Source organism: Eurosta solidaginis, chromosome 2, assembly GCF_040869045.1.
Source record: "Eurosta solidaginis isolate ZX-2024a chromosome 2, ASM4086904v1, whole genome shotgun sequence".
NCBI classification, from domain to species: Eukaryota; Metazoa; Arthropoda; class Insecta; order Diptera; family Tephritidae; genus Eurosta; species Eurosta solidaginis.
In genome coordinates, this window is record NC_090320.1 from 259,185,429 (window position 1) to 259,200,596 (window position 15,168).

Consider the following 15,168-nt stretch of genomic DNA (forward strand, 5'->3'; position numbering starts at 1 on the left):
ATTTCTGTTTTTGATTATTGGGCCAATAATTTGTTCCCTTTTGTGTCTTATGGAGCTTTTCGGCCGTTAGTTTTAAAGCAAAAAAACAAAGTTGTTTCTTTTTTCTTCTACATGTTTCGGTGCTATTTTGCACCTTCCTCAGGAAGTTTGTTTATTGGACAAAAAACATAAAATAATTTATATAAATAACATCAACAAAGTATATAGCATTTTCTACTAAACACTTACATTAATTGTATTTTAAAATTTTTCCACTTAAAACATATTAATTTACTGAACTATTTATTTAATTTATTTTCCTTGATCGGCGTGGCGTAAGCACAACTAATATTGTCCACATCGTCCTTAAAATTTACAGCTTTTTTTATTCTTTGCTGTACTCGAAGGCCTTCCAGTGTCAGTCTTGTTTCTTCTCTTTTTTCTACATCTAAAATTTTTATATTTTCAAAATCAGCTGAGTGTTGTTTATTTGTTAAGTGTTGAGAAAGCGCAGTTGAGTTTTTTCCATTTTTGGTATCTGCTCTGTGCTCGGTGATTCTGATATCCAAAGCTTTCTTTGTTGTGCCAATATATATTTGGTTGCACTTTTCTTCAACATTCCCATTGCATTTTATTTCGTATATGACGTTGTGTTGTTGTTCCTTCTCTACTTTCTCTTTTGTCCTTGTAAATATTTTATTAAGTGTTGCGTGTGGCTTGTAGGCAAAGCATGTATTGTTCTTGTCCATTATTTTGTTCAATGTTTTGTTGTTCGTTAAGCCTGGTATGTATGTAACTCTCCTGTATATTGTCTTTTCTTGTTCGTTGTAATTTTTCGAAATGGAAAAAACTCAACTGCGCTTTCTCAACACTTAACAAATAAACAACACTCAGCTGATTTAAAAAATGTAAAAATTTTAGATGTAGAAGAAAGAGAGAAAACAAGACTGACAATGGAAGGCCTTCGAACACAGCAAAGAATAACAAAAGCTGTAAATTTTAAGGACGATGTGGACAATATTAGTTGTGCTTACGCCACGGCGATCAGGGAAAATAAATAAAATAAATTGTTCAGTTAATTAATATGTGTTAAGTGGAAAAATTGTAAAATGCAATTAGTGTAAGTGTTTAGTAGAAAATGCTATATACTTTGTCGATGATATGTTTATAAATTATTTTATGTTTTTTTCCTGAGGAAGGTGCAAATTAGCACCGAAACATGTAGAAGAAAAAAGAAAAAACTTTGTTTTTTTGCTTTAAAACCAACGGCCGAAAAGCTCCATAAGACACAAAAAAATAATTTCACTTTTTAGTTTTAAACAAAATTTAAGAAAATCATTAGTTGGAAATATTTCCAATTATCAATTTTTTTTAGCTCTAGTATACAATTATTTTAATAAATTAATTTTTATATTTTGATAACTTTTGAAATTTTGAAACAAAATGACGAACAAATTTTAAATTCTAAAAGAATGTATATTTAAAAATTAATATTAGGTTTGTTCAAAAAACCTAACGAAAATTTGATTAAAGTTGTTTTTTGTTTTGGATTTCATATAACTTCAAGCTGGATGGTTTTATGTTTTCTAAAAATTTTTTTTTTTTTGATAAATAAATATACAATTGATATATATATATATATTTGAATAAAACAATTTTAAGAAAACTTGTAAAAACTTGAACTTGGAATCTATACATTTTTTAAAATTTTAATTAATTTCTACAAAATATAATAATTTTCGAGGTGACTAAAAAACTGTACTCAAATACACATTTTAAAAATTTTAAACCGGATTTTTTCAGCTTTCATAAATTAAAAAATTAAAGTTCAAAATTTCTTAAACAGTGCAACATATATTTAAAATTTTGAAATAGTTTTTAAAATCTTTATTGGAATTTAAATTAATTTAATCAACATTCATTAAGAATTTGATGAAAGCTGTAGTTGTTTATGTTGAATAAAATAAATAAAAAATAAATAATGAAAAATTGTTTGGCTGACTTCCGAACTTGCCAAAACATAATGAAAATGAAAAAAGTTTAAATATTTGAAGGTTTTTTATCAAAAAATTTAGATTTGTTTTAACAATTTTAATAAAATTTTTATAAAACTAAAATTTCTGCAAATTTTTAATTTAAAAATGAAACTTGACAAAATAAATTTTTAAAATTTTTAATACTTTCCAAGAAAATTCTATATACATATATATGTTCGTTAACCACCCAATGAATTAAAAAAATAAAATACGAAATTAACAATTAACATAAATTAATTAACAAAAAAATATCAAATATTGATTTCAGTCCGTTTCTTCAAAGCTTTTTTATTTTCGAAATTTTCAATAATGTTAGAAAAATTTATAACCATTTGAATTTAAAAGCACTGTTCGTCCCGAATTTTTTTGTACCGTCGAAAATGAAGTAAAATGAAGAAAACAGCAAAAAAAGGGGGATTTGGAAATTTTATTTATTTTTTAAATATTTTTCAACCTACTGTTAATATTTTCCTAGTATAATTGGGCAACAAATTCGAAAACTTAGTTTTGCATCATTATTACATCTTTTGATTTTTCCTAAAAACGATCAACTTTACAAATTTTAAGTTTTATTTTCAATTTCGATACTCTTTCTCGCTTTAAATTGAAACTCTCTTAGTGAAAAAATAAGAAGTTTTAATTTTTTTATGTTTTATAGATATTTATACAATAGTATATATTTCTTTTAAGTTGGTGAATAAATATTCAATTTATCTATATTTTTTTCAAGTTAAAATTTTTTGTATATAAAAATTAGGAATACATTTTAAATATCTGTTGTGGAGCGAAAAAAATTTAAAGAAACTTTTATACAAAAAAAAAAAAAATTATCGAAAATGCGCTGTCCCATCTCAACCATGAGCAACTGTATATTGCTTATGCTTTTGTGTGTATGCGTTTATGAGAATGAGCGTGTGCTGGCGTATGCGTGTGCTGGTTTTTGGGGATATAATCGATATATAATGAGTTAGAGACTTATGTATATAAACTTATATATGTATGAGTATTTCGCACGGCCGTACCTTTAGTAGGGTTGCGTATAATATCTATGCTTTATCTGTATAGGAGAAGGGGCACTACCTCAATGGTTGCATGCTTTAAGAATAATAATAACATTTTTTTTTAAATAAGCAGACATGCTTTTCCATTTGTTTTTTGAACTTTTTTTTCGTGGTAACGGTGGTCAAACACATACATTTAAACATATAAAATGTCACATATGATTTTAGCACATTTTTGTATGATTATATGTTTGTTTGGATGGTTTGGTATGACAGGCAGCTCTCTGGTTATGTACTTATTTGGGTTAATTTGTTAGAATATGTGATATGTATGTATGTATGTATGATGAATGAATTTTTAGTGTTAGGAAACAAAATGTTTGAAATATGCTATTCCTTAGGTTATTTGTTGTTGTTGGTTTTGTTTGATGTGTACGATTGGTGCAAAGAAAGCAGTGTTGTACTTACCGCGCTGGTGGGCGTGTCGGTTGATCATACACATTATCTTGTTCGATCTGTTGAAAGAGATTTATTAGTTTTTGTTGTTGGTAAGGGTAAAATAAAAATAAATTTTTCACAAAAAATCATCTCTTCAGAAAATACTCTGCCGACCATTCTGCACAAATTTGCTTGAGACACAATGAATCTAAAATCGATTTCGATTCCTAGGGCAGAGAACGAGGGCGTTAAATGAGGACAATTCGCAGTACTTGCTGTCATCCAAGAAAGATTCGGCGCATTCGACCGATATTAATGTATGGAGCTTTTGTGAACAGAGAGTTTGTGAAGGTTCAAAGGCTGGCATAGTTGGTAATATCAGAGCTAGTAAGCAATGCATATCAGGAAGGCTTAAATATTTTTCATTTGATGCCTCTAAAAGTATTGGTGAAAGGATTGGCCGCAAAAGGGAGCTAAACTATACTCAAATCATCAATAGGTAAATCAGTCGTAACGACTTGTCGATATGCAGTAGTTTCCAGGCGGAGGATTATGCCGTGGAAAAAGCAGCCAGACTGCTCGAAAACAGTTCTATTTCAGATACCATTGCAGTGATCTTTGGTGGACCTTAAAGGCTTAAAGTCGGATATCATGCAGAAGTGTCGAGTCTCGCTGCCTTCCCAAAGACCTTTTAGTATATCTCTTTGCTAGATCCCTAGGTACGGCGATATTGAAGGGAATTAATTAATTGTAGGCAAAGCAACATCAAAAATTTTTAGAAATAAGGTTTTTCAATTAGAAGAAAATTTTTCTAAGCGGGGTCGCCCCTCGGCAGTGTTTGGCAAGCGCTCCGGGTGTATTTCTGCCATGAAAAGCTCTCAGTGAAAACTCATCTGCCTTGCAGATGTCATTCGGAGTCGGCATAAAATCATGTAGGTCCCGTCCGGCCAATTTGTAGGGAAAATCAAGAGGAGCACGACGCAAATTGGAAGAGAAGTTCGGCCTTAGATCTCTTCGGAGGTTATCGTGCCTTACATTTATTTTTTTTATTTATTTAATTAATTGTAGATTGTACGGTAAGAAAAGGTTCCGAAATGAACATAAGCGAGGTGGACAGCTTCGAGCGACCACCGCTGGGGTATCTACCACGGGGTATCTGCCATTGACCAACCGGCAAAATTGCGAGGTCCACATGGCCATGTTGGGATACGAAAGTTGATAGCTTTCTTCTCAAGTTAAACAAATTTCCAGTGAGAGTACTTACGGGTGTCATCAAATGTCATTGCGCTATTGCACCGATGCTGTGACGATTGCGCACATCAGCATATCAAGAGGGACAGTCTGGCAGAGCGTGAAAAGGTGGATCTTTTGCGCCTAATGAAGTGCATCAAAGGAAATTAGCGGTCAACGGCTGAGAAATGTTTCTGAGTAAAAAGATCATTGCACTATTGCGCCGATGCTATGACGATTGCGTATATCAGCACATCAAGAGGGACAATCTGGCCGAGGGTGAAAAGGTGGATATTTTGCTCCTCATTAAGTTCATCAAAAGAAATAAGCGTTTCACGGCTCGGAAATGTCTCCGAGTAAAAAAGTGAGGGTTAACCTAACCTAACCCACACATATGTTGGCGGATATGAATTGAAGGATTAAAGCCCTCTAGAAATTTATTTAAAATAGTGAATACGGCAGGAGTTTCGTAATAAAGGGTAGCGGCCCGTCAGACACTTCATAGAGCCACAATAAAAATCTTACCAAGTGAACTCAGTAAGGGCGAAAGTAAAACGAATGTCGTTAAAAATCTCTGGGTACACTGCCCAAGCGCTTTACACTGCGCCGGCGCCAAGGTTCGAGGCCAAGTGGGAATACAGTATTAGCCACCCCTTTTCTACTCAATTCTAAGATAAAGAAAATTTCATACAAAATGCATATTACTCACTTACCTGTGCAATTAGATCATCATCATAATCTTCTGTATTATAAATTAATGAATGTTGCTGATTATTATTGTTGTTGTTATATGTCGGCTTCTCTTGTTGTTGTGGTTTATAAGTCTCTCGTAGCGGTGCTGGTGTTGTTAAAATTTCCAAAGGCCTATAAGTCGATTGTGGTTGTTGACGTGCCGGTTGTTGTTGTGCTGGTTTATATTGTTGTTGTGGCCGCTGTTGTTGTTGTGGTTGCTCCTGTTGTTGTGGCGGTGGTTGTTGTTGTTGATATTCAATATCCCTATACAAATCAAGATCATCATCATAAATAGAATAATATTGTTCATAGGAGCTTGGCTCCGAATTGCTTTGTTGTTGTTGTTGCGGTGCTTGTTGTTGTTGCTGTTGCTGTAGCGGTAGGTCTTGCTGTTGTACCAACGGTTGTTGTTGTTGTACCTGATGTTGCAACACAATTTGATGTTGTTGCGGTTCAGCCTGTGGCTGTTGCTGTTGCAATTGATGATGCTGTTGTTGTTGTTGTATGTTTGCTTGTGATGATTGTGACTCATATACCGGATGATTTAATAATGCCGTTGTGTTATAGTAATTGCGATTTGGTATTGTTTGTGGTACTGGCACCTCCACAAGCACGGCTGTCGGTTGACGTTGTTGTGGTGTTTGTTGTTCTTGTAAATAATGACTAGCCGGCAGTGCGGATTGTGGTGGTGAAAATGGTGATGATTGAGATGATGAATCGGGTCTGTTGTGTTGAGTGTTATGAATTGTTTGTTTTTGTGTTGTTGGTGTTGTACACCATGAGTTTTTTAAATTTTTATTTTTAGGTTGGTGTTTTTGTTGTTTTTCCAATGTGATGGATTTATGAATTAGCATTTAAAATTTTTTTTTTTTTTTTTAATTTAATTATTGTATATACAAATACCAATTAATTTTTAAAATAAATTTAGTTGTTGTTGTGTAAGTATATAAGTTAATGTTTATGAAAATGTTTAATGTTTAATTTTTTTATTTTTATTTTTTTAATTTTAAATATGCAAATATTTACAAAAGAGAATATGAAAACAAAAACAATTAGATTATTTTTGTGAATAACTGTAAAATTTCTACTGGAGAGCTGCACAGTGAGTGAATAAGTGATAAAATAAGTTAAATAACTTAATAGAGAGAAAATGAGTAAGATAGAGAGTGCGAGAGGAAAAGTTCATGCAAAGAAAGAGCATATAGTACAGGCCGAGTTAAATATTTAGAGTAAAGAGCATAAAAATTTAATACATGCAGTGAGGTGAACAAGGAGTCGGTCAATTTGGTAGGTCCATTATATTTAGTCACGTTGAACCGTTAAGTTTTATTCTTACGTTAACCCTTTTGCTTCGTTTTTGTTTTGGAATCGTTTATATGTACATTTTGTTGTTAGTGAAATATAGTAATAATTTGTTATGTAAATTATGTAAAAACGTTCAGAATATAAGTACTTAAGTAGAAAAGTATTCAAGAAAGTACTTACGCACTTAGTTACAAACTTACATGAGAATATAAGCACGTAAGATCATAGCTTCTTAAGAATTTGGGTACTTAAGTAAGCAAATAAGTACTTATGTACTTAAATATATGGATACTTAAGTACATAAGTATACAAGTACCTTCATATATAAGTACTTAAAAATATTTTGAAATACTTATAAATATAATTCCATAAATACCTAAGTATCAATGTTCCTTGGTACCTAAGTTAAAAAGTGCATAAGTACTTAAGTGCATACATAAGTATACACTTTTTTCACGACGTGATCCCAAAAAAGTCCATAATCACCTACATATGTAGGCTACATAAGTCCATAAGTAAGTATAAAAAAAATTAAACATGTATGTAACGTAACACGTAAATGTAATATAATCAGTTATTTCTGTACAAACAGTTATTTACAAAATTTATGTACATTCAGTTGAGTGTTGTTTGAGTGTTTGCGTGTTTGCTTCGAACGCCCCTCTTGGGACATTCTTTTCCTTGGTACGCAGAAGACCTCTTAGGCTTTTTACGTTACAGATAAGTTCCCTCAAGTTTCTGTGGTGACTTACAAACACCCAATAAGCAACTTTATTTACACGCAACAGTGGCACTCTTATGCCACCCATAAGTGCATTAAGGTGGGTCAAATTTCGATGGTTTGATGTTCCCTTAATGGAGCACTGAAAAGCTTGAATCTCGAAATATTAGTTACGCTCAGCGCTGAAATAAATTAAATCTATGAGTAGTTTAAACGGAGCAAGGGGTTAGGTTAGGTTCAAATGGTCTGTCAATAAAGACCCCATATAGACTGAATGAATCCATAGTGTTACAGACGGAGGAAAGGATCTAATGATACAATTTTTTTTAAAGGTAGAGATTCAAACTGTGATGCAAAAGGACTATGCGCATCAAAAACCGTAAGGTACCGAATCATCTTCTTACTTGATTAACTTAAATGTAATTCGACAACAGATTACCTCTCAAAAACACTGATTTTCGACAGAAATTACAAGGTGCAGATACCCTCTAGAACGGATTGGGTGGACGACAGAGTTGGCAGGGAGGAGGCCACCTCAATCAACACCGACGGGTTCAAAATGGACTGCGGCGTAGGTGCAGGTGTCTACTCGAACCATTTAAAAGGCGCAATCCCCATCCGTCTTCCAAACACATTCAGCATCTTCCAAGCAGAGCTGCAAGGAATAGAGAGGGCCTGCATCTTCCTTTTGCAGAACCGGATAGACGGTGAGGTAGTTATATACTCCGACAGCCAAGCGGCACTCAAAGCGCTATAATCACCGTACACAGCCTCTAAAGCCGTCGATGTAAGAGGGTGCTACGTGAAGCAGCCAACCAGGCAGCTGTCACTCTCTGCTGGGTACCCGGCCACAGGAACATTGACGACAACGAAAAAGCGGATGAAATAGCAAAAGAAGGAGCATCGTTAGACATCACGGAAGCAGTCGCGGTGCATTGACCACTCATATCAGTTGAAAGAGACATTCTCACCTATCTAAGGAAAATAGCAATCCGCGATTGGTACTCTACGGACACCTGTAGAATCACCAAATTAATATGGCCAGACTACAACCAGAAAAGAACCGATGACCCACTAAATAGGTCTAGGAAGGAAATATACAGAATCACGGCCACTATTTCAGGGCACTGAATTCGAATTCGAAATCGCTCACATCGTGAACGACAGCCTACATAACTCCAGTGTCTTGTTCGATTATCATATTGTGGCAACTACGATAAGAGCATACCATCACAAAAGGAGCTCATGAAACAGACATTTGATGAACTGCTTCACTCGGCCTGGTACCGTTGCTCTCTGAGCGCAATCTTTGACTACATGCAGTCGTTGCATATATAGACAAATTGTGTGAGGAAATAACGCATGGCGATAATCCTAAATCTTATTTTGACGTAAAAGGAAAAAGAGATGTTTAGTTAGAAAAAAAGTGAAATCAAATGCTGGCAATCCAAAGAGCTTTAGGTGACTGGTTTAAAATTCTCCGGTCTACTACTACCGATATCATGAGCGCAGTTAATATCTTGGGTGCGGTTTATGCAAGATAGCCAGAATTGCCAGCCGTTTAAGCAAACATTGAGATCTACTATATGTATAGCTTTGCTGGCAGCGAATAGGAACAATCTCAAGTGGTGAAGGGGCCGCCTGTCGTAAGGGGCGGTCAAATCGTTTCCATCATGCTGGTACCAGTGCGTATTCATATCAGACAAAAGACTATCCACATCCACAACCCTCCCCTTTATTTTCAGGAGTTTTTTTTCAATTAGGTCTGGCGCTCTTTTAAGCCAAAATCTATACAAATTGCAACACAAGAGACGATTCTGAATACATGTTCTTCAGTCACTTATCATAAACAGAATTAAGCTAACCCTTTCTGGGAAAGTGAATATTTCGGATTTATTTTGGTTACTGATCTCAACTGGAGCATACATATAAGCGACAGATGCAGTTACCGCTATATGTAATAGATGGAACATTGTGTCGCAAATAGTACACTAGATCCTTTGCGTCGTCAGACCTTACACAAATGCTAGCCTCTAAAATAAATCGGTAAAGCGCCAAATACACGACACGAACATTTCCGCGAACATTCCTGTTATGTCATGTTTCTGCGACCTTTTCTGTCGTGTATGATGGTGTTTACCAGTTCGCGCAAATGTTCGCCAAAAATCAAAATATTTTAATTTTTGGCGAACATTTGCGCGAACTGTTCGTGCGTGTATGGCGAAATAGCTCATAATCGTAGTAATTTCTGAACGGAACAGACGTGCGCGGAAAAGTAAAATGGGCAATAAAAAATTTCTGAGTGAATTTATTGAAATGTATAAATCTTTGCCATCATTGTGGCAAGTAAAAGCAAAGATTATTATAATAGAATTAAAAGGAATAACGATTATGCGACTTTAATTGAAAAATTAAAAGAAGTAGATCCTGATGCCACAAAGGATACAGTTATTTATTTTTTGTTATTATTTTTTGTAAAAGTTGGTCAAATGTTGCCTTGCTCATACGAACGTAATTTTTAAAATCATTTTGTGACGTGAATTCCAGTTCTTTAATAAGCTCACTTTGTCCACCAAATTCTTTTTTGTGCACCAAATTCTTTTTTTGCGATCTTCTCTCTTTTTTTACGCTTAATTGCCACAGCGAGCAATATTGCTGCAGCACAATTGTTGTCCGTATTCATCGCTGTCTGAAAGAGAACTAATTTTCGGCCAAAAGTTCGTATGGTGTATGGCCAAAGCTGCGAAGGAGATTGCGGAATGTTCGCGGAAATGTTCGTGTCGTGTATTTGGCGCTTAAGGTACAGCGACTGGCTGCGAACCCGAAGGACTCCACCCCTAAGCCGGGTTCACCAAAGAAGTATACAACCAGATGCAGATTCTTAGACATTTGCTAGTACTAAGGCTTAACATGACATGCTATCTGGTTTAGCCTTTTGGGCTCGATTGTCTACTCTATCACCTGACAATGCTTTACCTAACAGCAGTTCCTCTAAATGTAAATGAAATTCTCACATTCCTCTTCTAAGTGTCGGATATTTCCTATTTAAGATACTTTATGCTTAAGTAGGAGCAAAATATCCGCCTTCTTTATATATGCCAGCCTATTTGGCAGAGGGAGTAATGAATCGGCAGCTCTCCTTCTTCATACCGGCTGCCTCTGCAGAGGTAGCTTGTGGATAGACGCCATCGTTGGAGCATCGGTACAATGCAGGGAAGGTGCAGAGCCCTGCGATATTCCGTAAGTATTTTCTTTGCCGATTTTTTGAGATCAAGAAGGAAGTTTATTCCATTTCAACCCAAAATCTGGCTATAAGAACCTTTAGTAATAGCGATCTTTTCTTTGATACAAAGCAAGCTCTTTACCCTTACAGATCATTCCCCGGTTTTCCTGAGAACATAATTCAGTGAAGGTTGTATGGAATCATCCAACCTTTTACTCATTTTGGTTATCTCATGGTAACATTAACTTACCGAATGTATGTGAATTCAGAGACCTAGAAAAAGGAGCCACTGAAATGTTCCATGAATGCCAGCACTCCTCCTACAATACCCCATCCATTTTAGGCAGTCTTGTGCAACAAAGGTCGTTACACTGATTTGTAAAACGACACCGTTCAACAGCAACGCAGCTACTTTCTCAATGAGAAGTTAAATCGTATAAGACTTTGAAGCTTTTCTGGTATTGCATCCCCACCTTTACAGGGAATATGAAGATAAAAAAGGTGCATGGGTTCTTATACTTTTCAAGGTGTGATCTATACTTAATAGCGAGTAGGATTAACGTTTATTCAGAGTCCTACAGCAAAGTCTAAGGAGTAGCGCACGTGAAAGTCGCAAAATATTTGACCCATAGAAACAAAACTTATTCAAGAATTGTGTAACCGCCTGATCAATATTTGAAGTAGGTCTTTAAATGTTGGATGCGCAACTTTACTTCTAATATCTCTTTTTTATCACTCAATCTCATGTGCCCCGTTACAAATTTGACCCACCCTAATGGACTTTAAATATTTGTTCAGTTTCCTTTTAAGTTTAATAATAGTCGTACCTTTGTCCACTGTCATCCACGTCCAAGTTCATGTTCACGTTCAAATGTACCGATCCCAATGCTGAAGATGACGGCGTAGCAGCAGGTCGCTTACGAAAACCAAATTCAGTTTTGTTGTTTTTATTGTAATCATTGTCTACGATCACATTCGCATCCTTATTGTTGTTGCCGCTGCTGTTGGATTGAAATTTACTTTGACCACGTTGACGATGATTCGGACGAGCTGTATAGCGTGTACGTTGTGTTGTTTTTGTTGTCGTTGGGGAAGTTGTCGTGGTTTTTGTTAACACCGTACTTATTGTTATACGTGGTGTTGGTATCGTGCTTGCCTTAGTGTGTGTAAAACGTATGTGATTACCGTTATTTTGGTTAATCAATATCGTCGGCGCAGTCGAACCCAATTCTGGTTTGGGTGGTAAACGTTGTTTGAACTCTTGGAATATATCACTCGGGAAATTTATAAACGATGGTATTTGCTGATCATTGAGTTTATTATCTGGTGTTGTTGTTGTTGTTGTGTGATAGAATTGTTGAAAATGCAAATTACTAAATGGACCACGCGTGGTAGTAGCTTCAACGTAGCCTGTATGAAATGTAGGCTTTGCATGATCTTGATAAAGACTGTACGGAGTTGTTGTGCGCGTGGGAGTTCGCGTGCCAGTCGGCGCTCGCGCAGTGGTACGCGTTGGCGCTCTGGTTGTCATGCGCATTGGCCACGCAGTGGTGGTCGCAAGTGCCATTAGCTGCGAACGTGGCGGTGCCATAGTCTCTGACATCGGCATGTATGGAGGCATTTGTGATGGCGGCATGATGTCATCATCGGTGTCGGTACCAAGTGACTCATCTTCGTCTGCTTCATCGTATTCCCCGTCGTAATAATCTGCTATGGTCGTCGTTGTGGTCTTCGTTGAAGTAGACGGTTTCAACGTATTGAGCTTATTCGATTGATTTGGTATACTTTTGATAAAATCTTCGTAACCCTTAAGCGGACGTCTGGTCTGTGTAACAGTAGGGCGCTGACGTATTGTCTGCTCGGTTGTAGTAGGTACGCGATCTTCATATTGCTGTGTTAGAAGTTTCGCAGTTGTGTTGGGTTTGCGCGTCGGCTTTTGTGTATTTATTTGCTTGAAATACTTAATCATATTGACTACTTGCGGATTCATGTTGGCTAAATCGGATGACTGCAAGCTAGCGACAAACTCGGGCACATTGAATTGCAATGTTAAAGCGGGTTTACGTGAGGGATGAGGAGATCCAATTGCATTTGAAGGACGCCCACTCTTCAACTTAGGCGAGATGGTGGATGTGTGAACTTTTGTAAAGACCTGATAGGACTCTGGCATTTGTATCGAATTGTTTGCGTATGCCAGACTCTCGGGTAGTTTGCCATTGACATTGTATTTGGGATGCTTAGTGGATGTGGTTGATGTAGAAGAACTGTGGTGGTGCGGCGCTAGATTTGGTGCTGCCACAATATCGATATTTGAGGTGGGTGGCGGAAGCGTTGTGGAAAAGAGCGGGAGCCCAATGTGGGGAGCATTATGATATCCTTTAATTTTTTGATTGGTTAATAAATTATATTTGAAGTAGTTACTCTCTGTCGTTGTGGGTATATAATTATCAACAATGCTATATTGTGAAACCAGTCTTGAAGGCGGATGTTTCACTGTTGGTTTGTAGTCTCTTATGTCTGTGTGCTGCTGTTGCTGATTATTGTAGAAGCCACCGACTGTGCTAAACTGTGCAAAGTGTGAATTGGCAGTAACTTTCGCTGGCTTTTTTGTGGGTAACGGATATTGTGCGGGGTTCGTCAATCCCCGATCATCCTGATTTACAGACTCATTTTCCAAATGAAAATATTGAAAATTCGCTTGTTGCAACTTCTTACGCTGCTCCTGATATTCACGCAGCGCCTGTAGTATGTATGGTATCAAATCGGGATTATTAAAGAGGTTCGGACGACGCGGTTTGGTGTTCGTTGCAGGACGCGCTGTTGTTGTGGAGGTGTGATAATAATTAGCAGCAATCGGACGAAAGTCATCCTGCATTGGTTGTGGTGCTGGTGGTGGATTCATTGCTGCTGTATAAGTATATTTCGTCACTTTTGCACCGCCAACACCACCAAACGCTTGTGTGCGCAGCGGTTGTTGTTGTGGTTTTGCATAAACTTGATAGCCGGGACTTAGTTGATTGTAGTTCGCTACTGTGGTTGGCGGTGACAAGTACGGATTGTATGATTCAAAACTGAATGTGTTTTGTGGCTGTTGCTGTTGTTGATATGGTAGTGCAGCGTCGATGGAACGATAGTGGGTGCCCGGTATATTTTGTATTTGAAAGCGTCCACGTCCACCACTGAAGTAATGACGCAATTGACGTGTGGTGCGCATGCGCGCCGATGCGGTTAAAGTGTCATTTGGCGCGACATCATCGTAATCCATATCGAAGAGATCAGCAATGCTGTTGAGTGTCTCCAAAATGGGATCGATTGTGGAAGTTGGGTTTTTGAAACTTGCAAACGATTCGTCGATGTGCATGCTGTTCGTTTTGTTCTCAGCGCCATCTAGCGTGAGTGTGGAATTTTCCGAGAGCGCTGCGCTACCTTTTAACTTTTCTAATATCTTCGTTACAATTTCCATAACCGAATTTTGCATATCATCATCTATGTCTTCTGTGGTAGATTGGAGCTCTTGTGACTGTGCCGTGTCCTCTGGGTCCATTAACTCGCTAGCTACTGCAATCGGTTTTAAGTCCACTGTCGAGTTAGTTAATGGCTTGTGCTCACTCAAGTGATCTAGGCTCTTAAGCGGCTTCAGATCTCCCAACGATTTGGCTAGTGCATCATCTTCATTTAAGTATAGCGGCACCTGGAGGGCCTTCACGTCTTCAGTCGGTTTGTGCATTGCTTCGTCCACTCTTATGTAGTCAACGATCTTTGGTTTTTCCAACGTATTTTGGTGTACTTCAGTCTTTAAAATTTCACCGGTATTAAAGTCCAGTGCTCGCAGCTCTCTGGTCGTAGTCTTTCGGTTCTCAGCATCAGTCTTTATTAAAATTTCGCCAATATTGTAAACGATTTTTGGTTCGTCTATTTTTTGTGTGTTCAGGTCTCGTTTGACGCGTATGTGCGGTGCAGTTGCTTCACTCTGCAAGTCTTTACTCATAAGTTCACGAGCCTCTCGTTCTATATCGTCCAAGTCAATTCTCTTAATCGTTTCTTCTATATGAAAATCATCAAGTGCATTTCGGTTCAACAAATCGAGTTCACTTTGCTTAAGGCTGTAGATGTGCAATAAAAGTATTTCCAATTTTCCAAGTCATATGCCAATAATTTTCAGTTTCAAGGTCATCATATTCATTCATTCGTTTTTTTGTCGTGTACACAGTCGTGGTGCAATTGTAAATGCAATTTGATGGTTGGAAGTGATTTTTTTGTTGTTTCGTATGTTCGATTATTTTATAAATTTTTGTTTGTATGCATGAAGTAAATAAATATTTCGAAAATAGCAATTAAAAGAAGTTTAAGCATTAAATAAATAAGTGAAATAAATAAATGAAAAAAGCATTTGATGTATTTTTAAAATTAAATATGATAGATGAGTTCAGTTCAGTACAGTTAAGTTTAGTTTTAGAAGCAGAAGCAAGTGATGGGGCATTGGGGTTCCTAGCAGTTCGAACT

At 36.7% G+C, this 15,168-nt stretch overlaps 2 protein-coding genes across 17 annotated transcripts in view; both read right to left on the reverse strand.

Moving 5' to 3' along the window:
* Positions 1 to 15,168, reverse strand: part of LOC137240851 (uncharacterized) — a 458,238-nt gene that overhangs the window by 40,852 nt on the left and 402,218 nt on the right. For 15 of the 16 annotated variants that reach the window (XM_067767734.1, XM_067767735.1, XM_067767727.1 and 12 more), the window contains 2 exons: positions 5,398 to 5,680; positions 3,485 to 3,531 (listed from right to left, as the gene is read on the reverse strand). The exons of the other annotated variant lie outside the window; for it this stretch is intronic. In XM_067767734.1, the coding sequence (XP_067623835.1) occupies positions 3,485 to 3,531; positions 5,398 to 5,680 (330 nt within the window). The remainder of the gene's footprint in view (positions 1 to 3,484; positions 3,532 to 5,397; positions 5,681 to 15,168) is intronic. 16 annotated transcript variants of the gene reach the window in all.
* On the reverse strand, positions 9,589 to 15,140 carry LOC137240853 (uncharacterized). The gene has a single exon (XM_067767740.1). The coding sequence runs from the start codon at positions 14,651 to 14,653 to the stop codon at positions 11,477 to 11,479; it is 3,177 nt and encodes a 1,058-aa protein (XP_067623841.1). The 5' UTR covers positions 14,654 to 15,140; the 3' UTR covers positions 9,589 to 11,476.

What these genes read in the sequence shown, in the direction of transcription:
- LOC137240853 (XM_067767740.1), bottom strand. Translation starts at nt 14,653, where the DNA reads ATGAGTAAAGACTTGCAGAGTGAAGCAACTGCACCGCACATACGCGTC.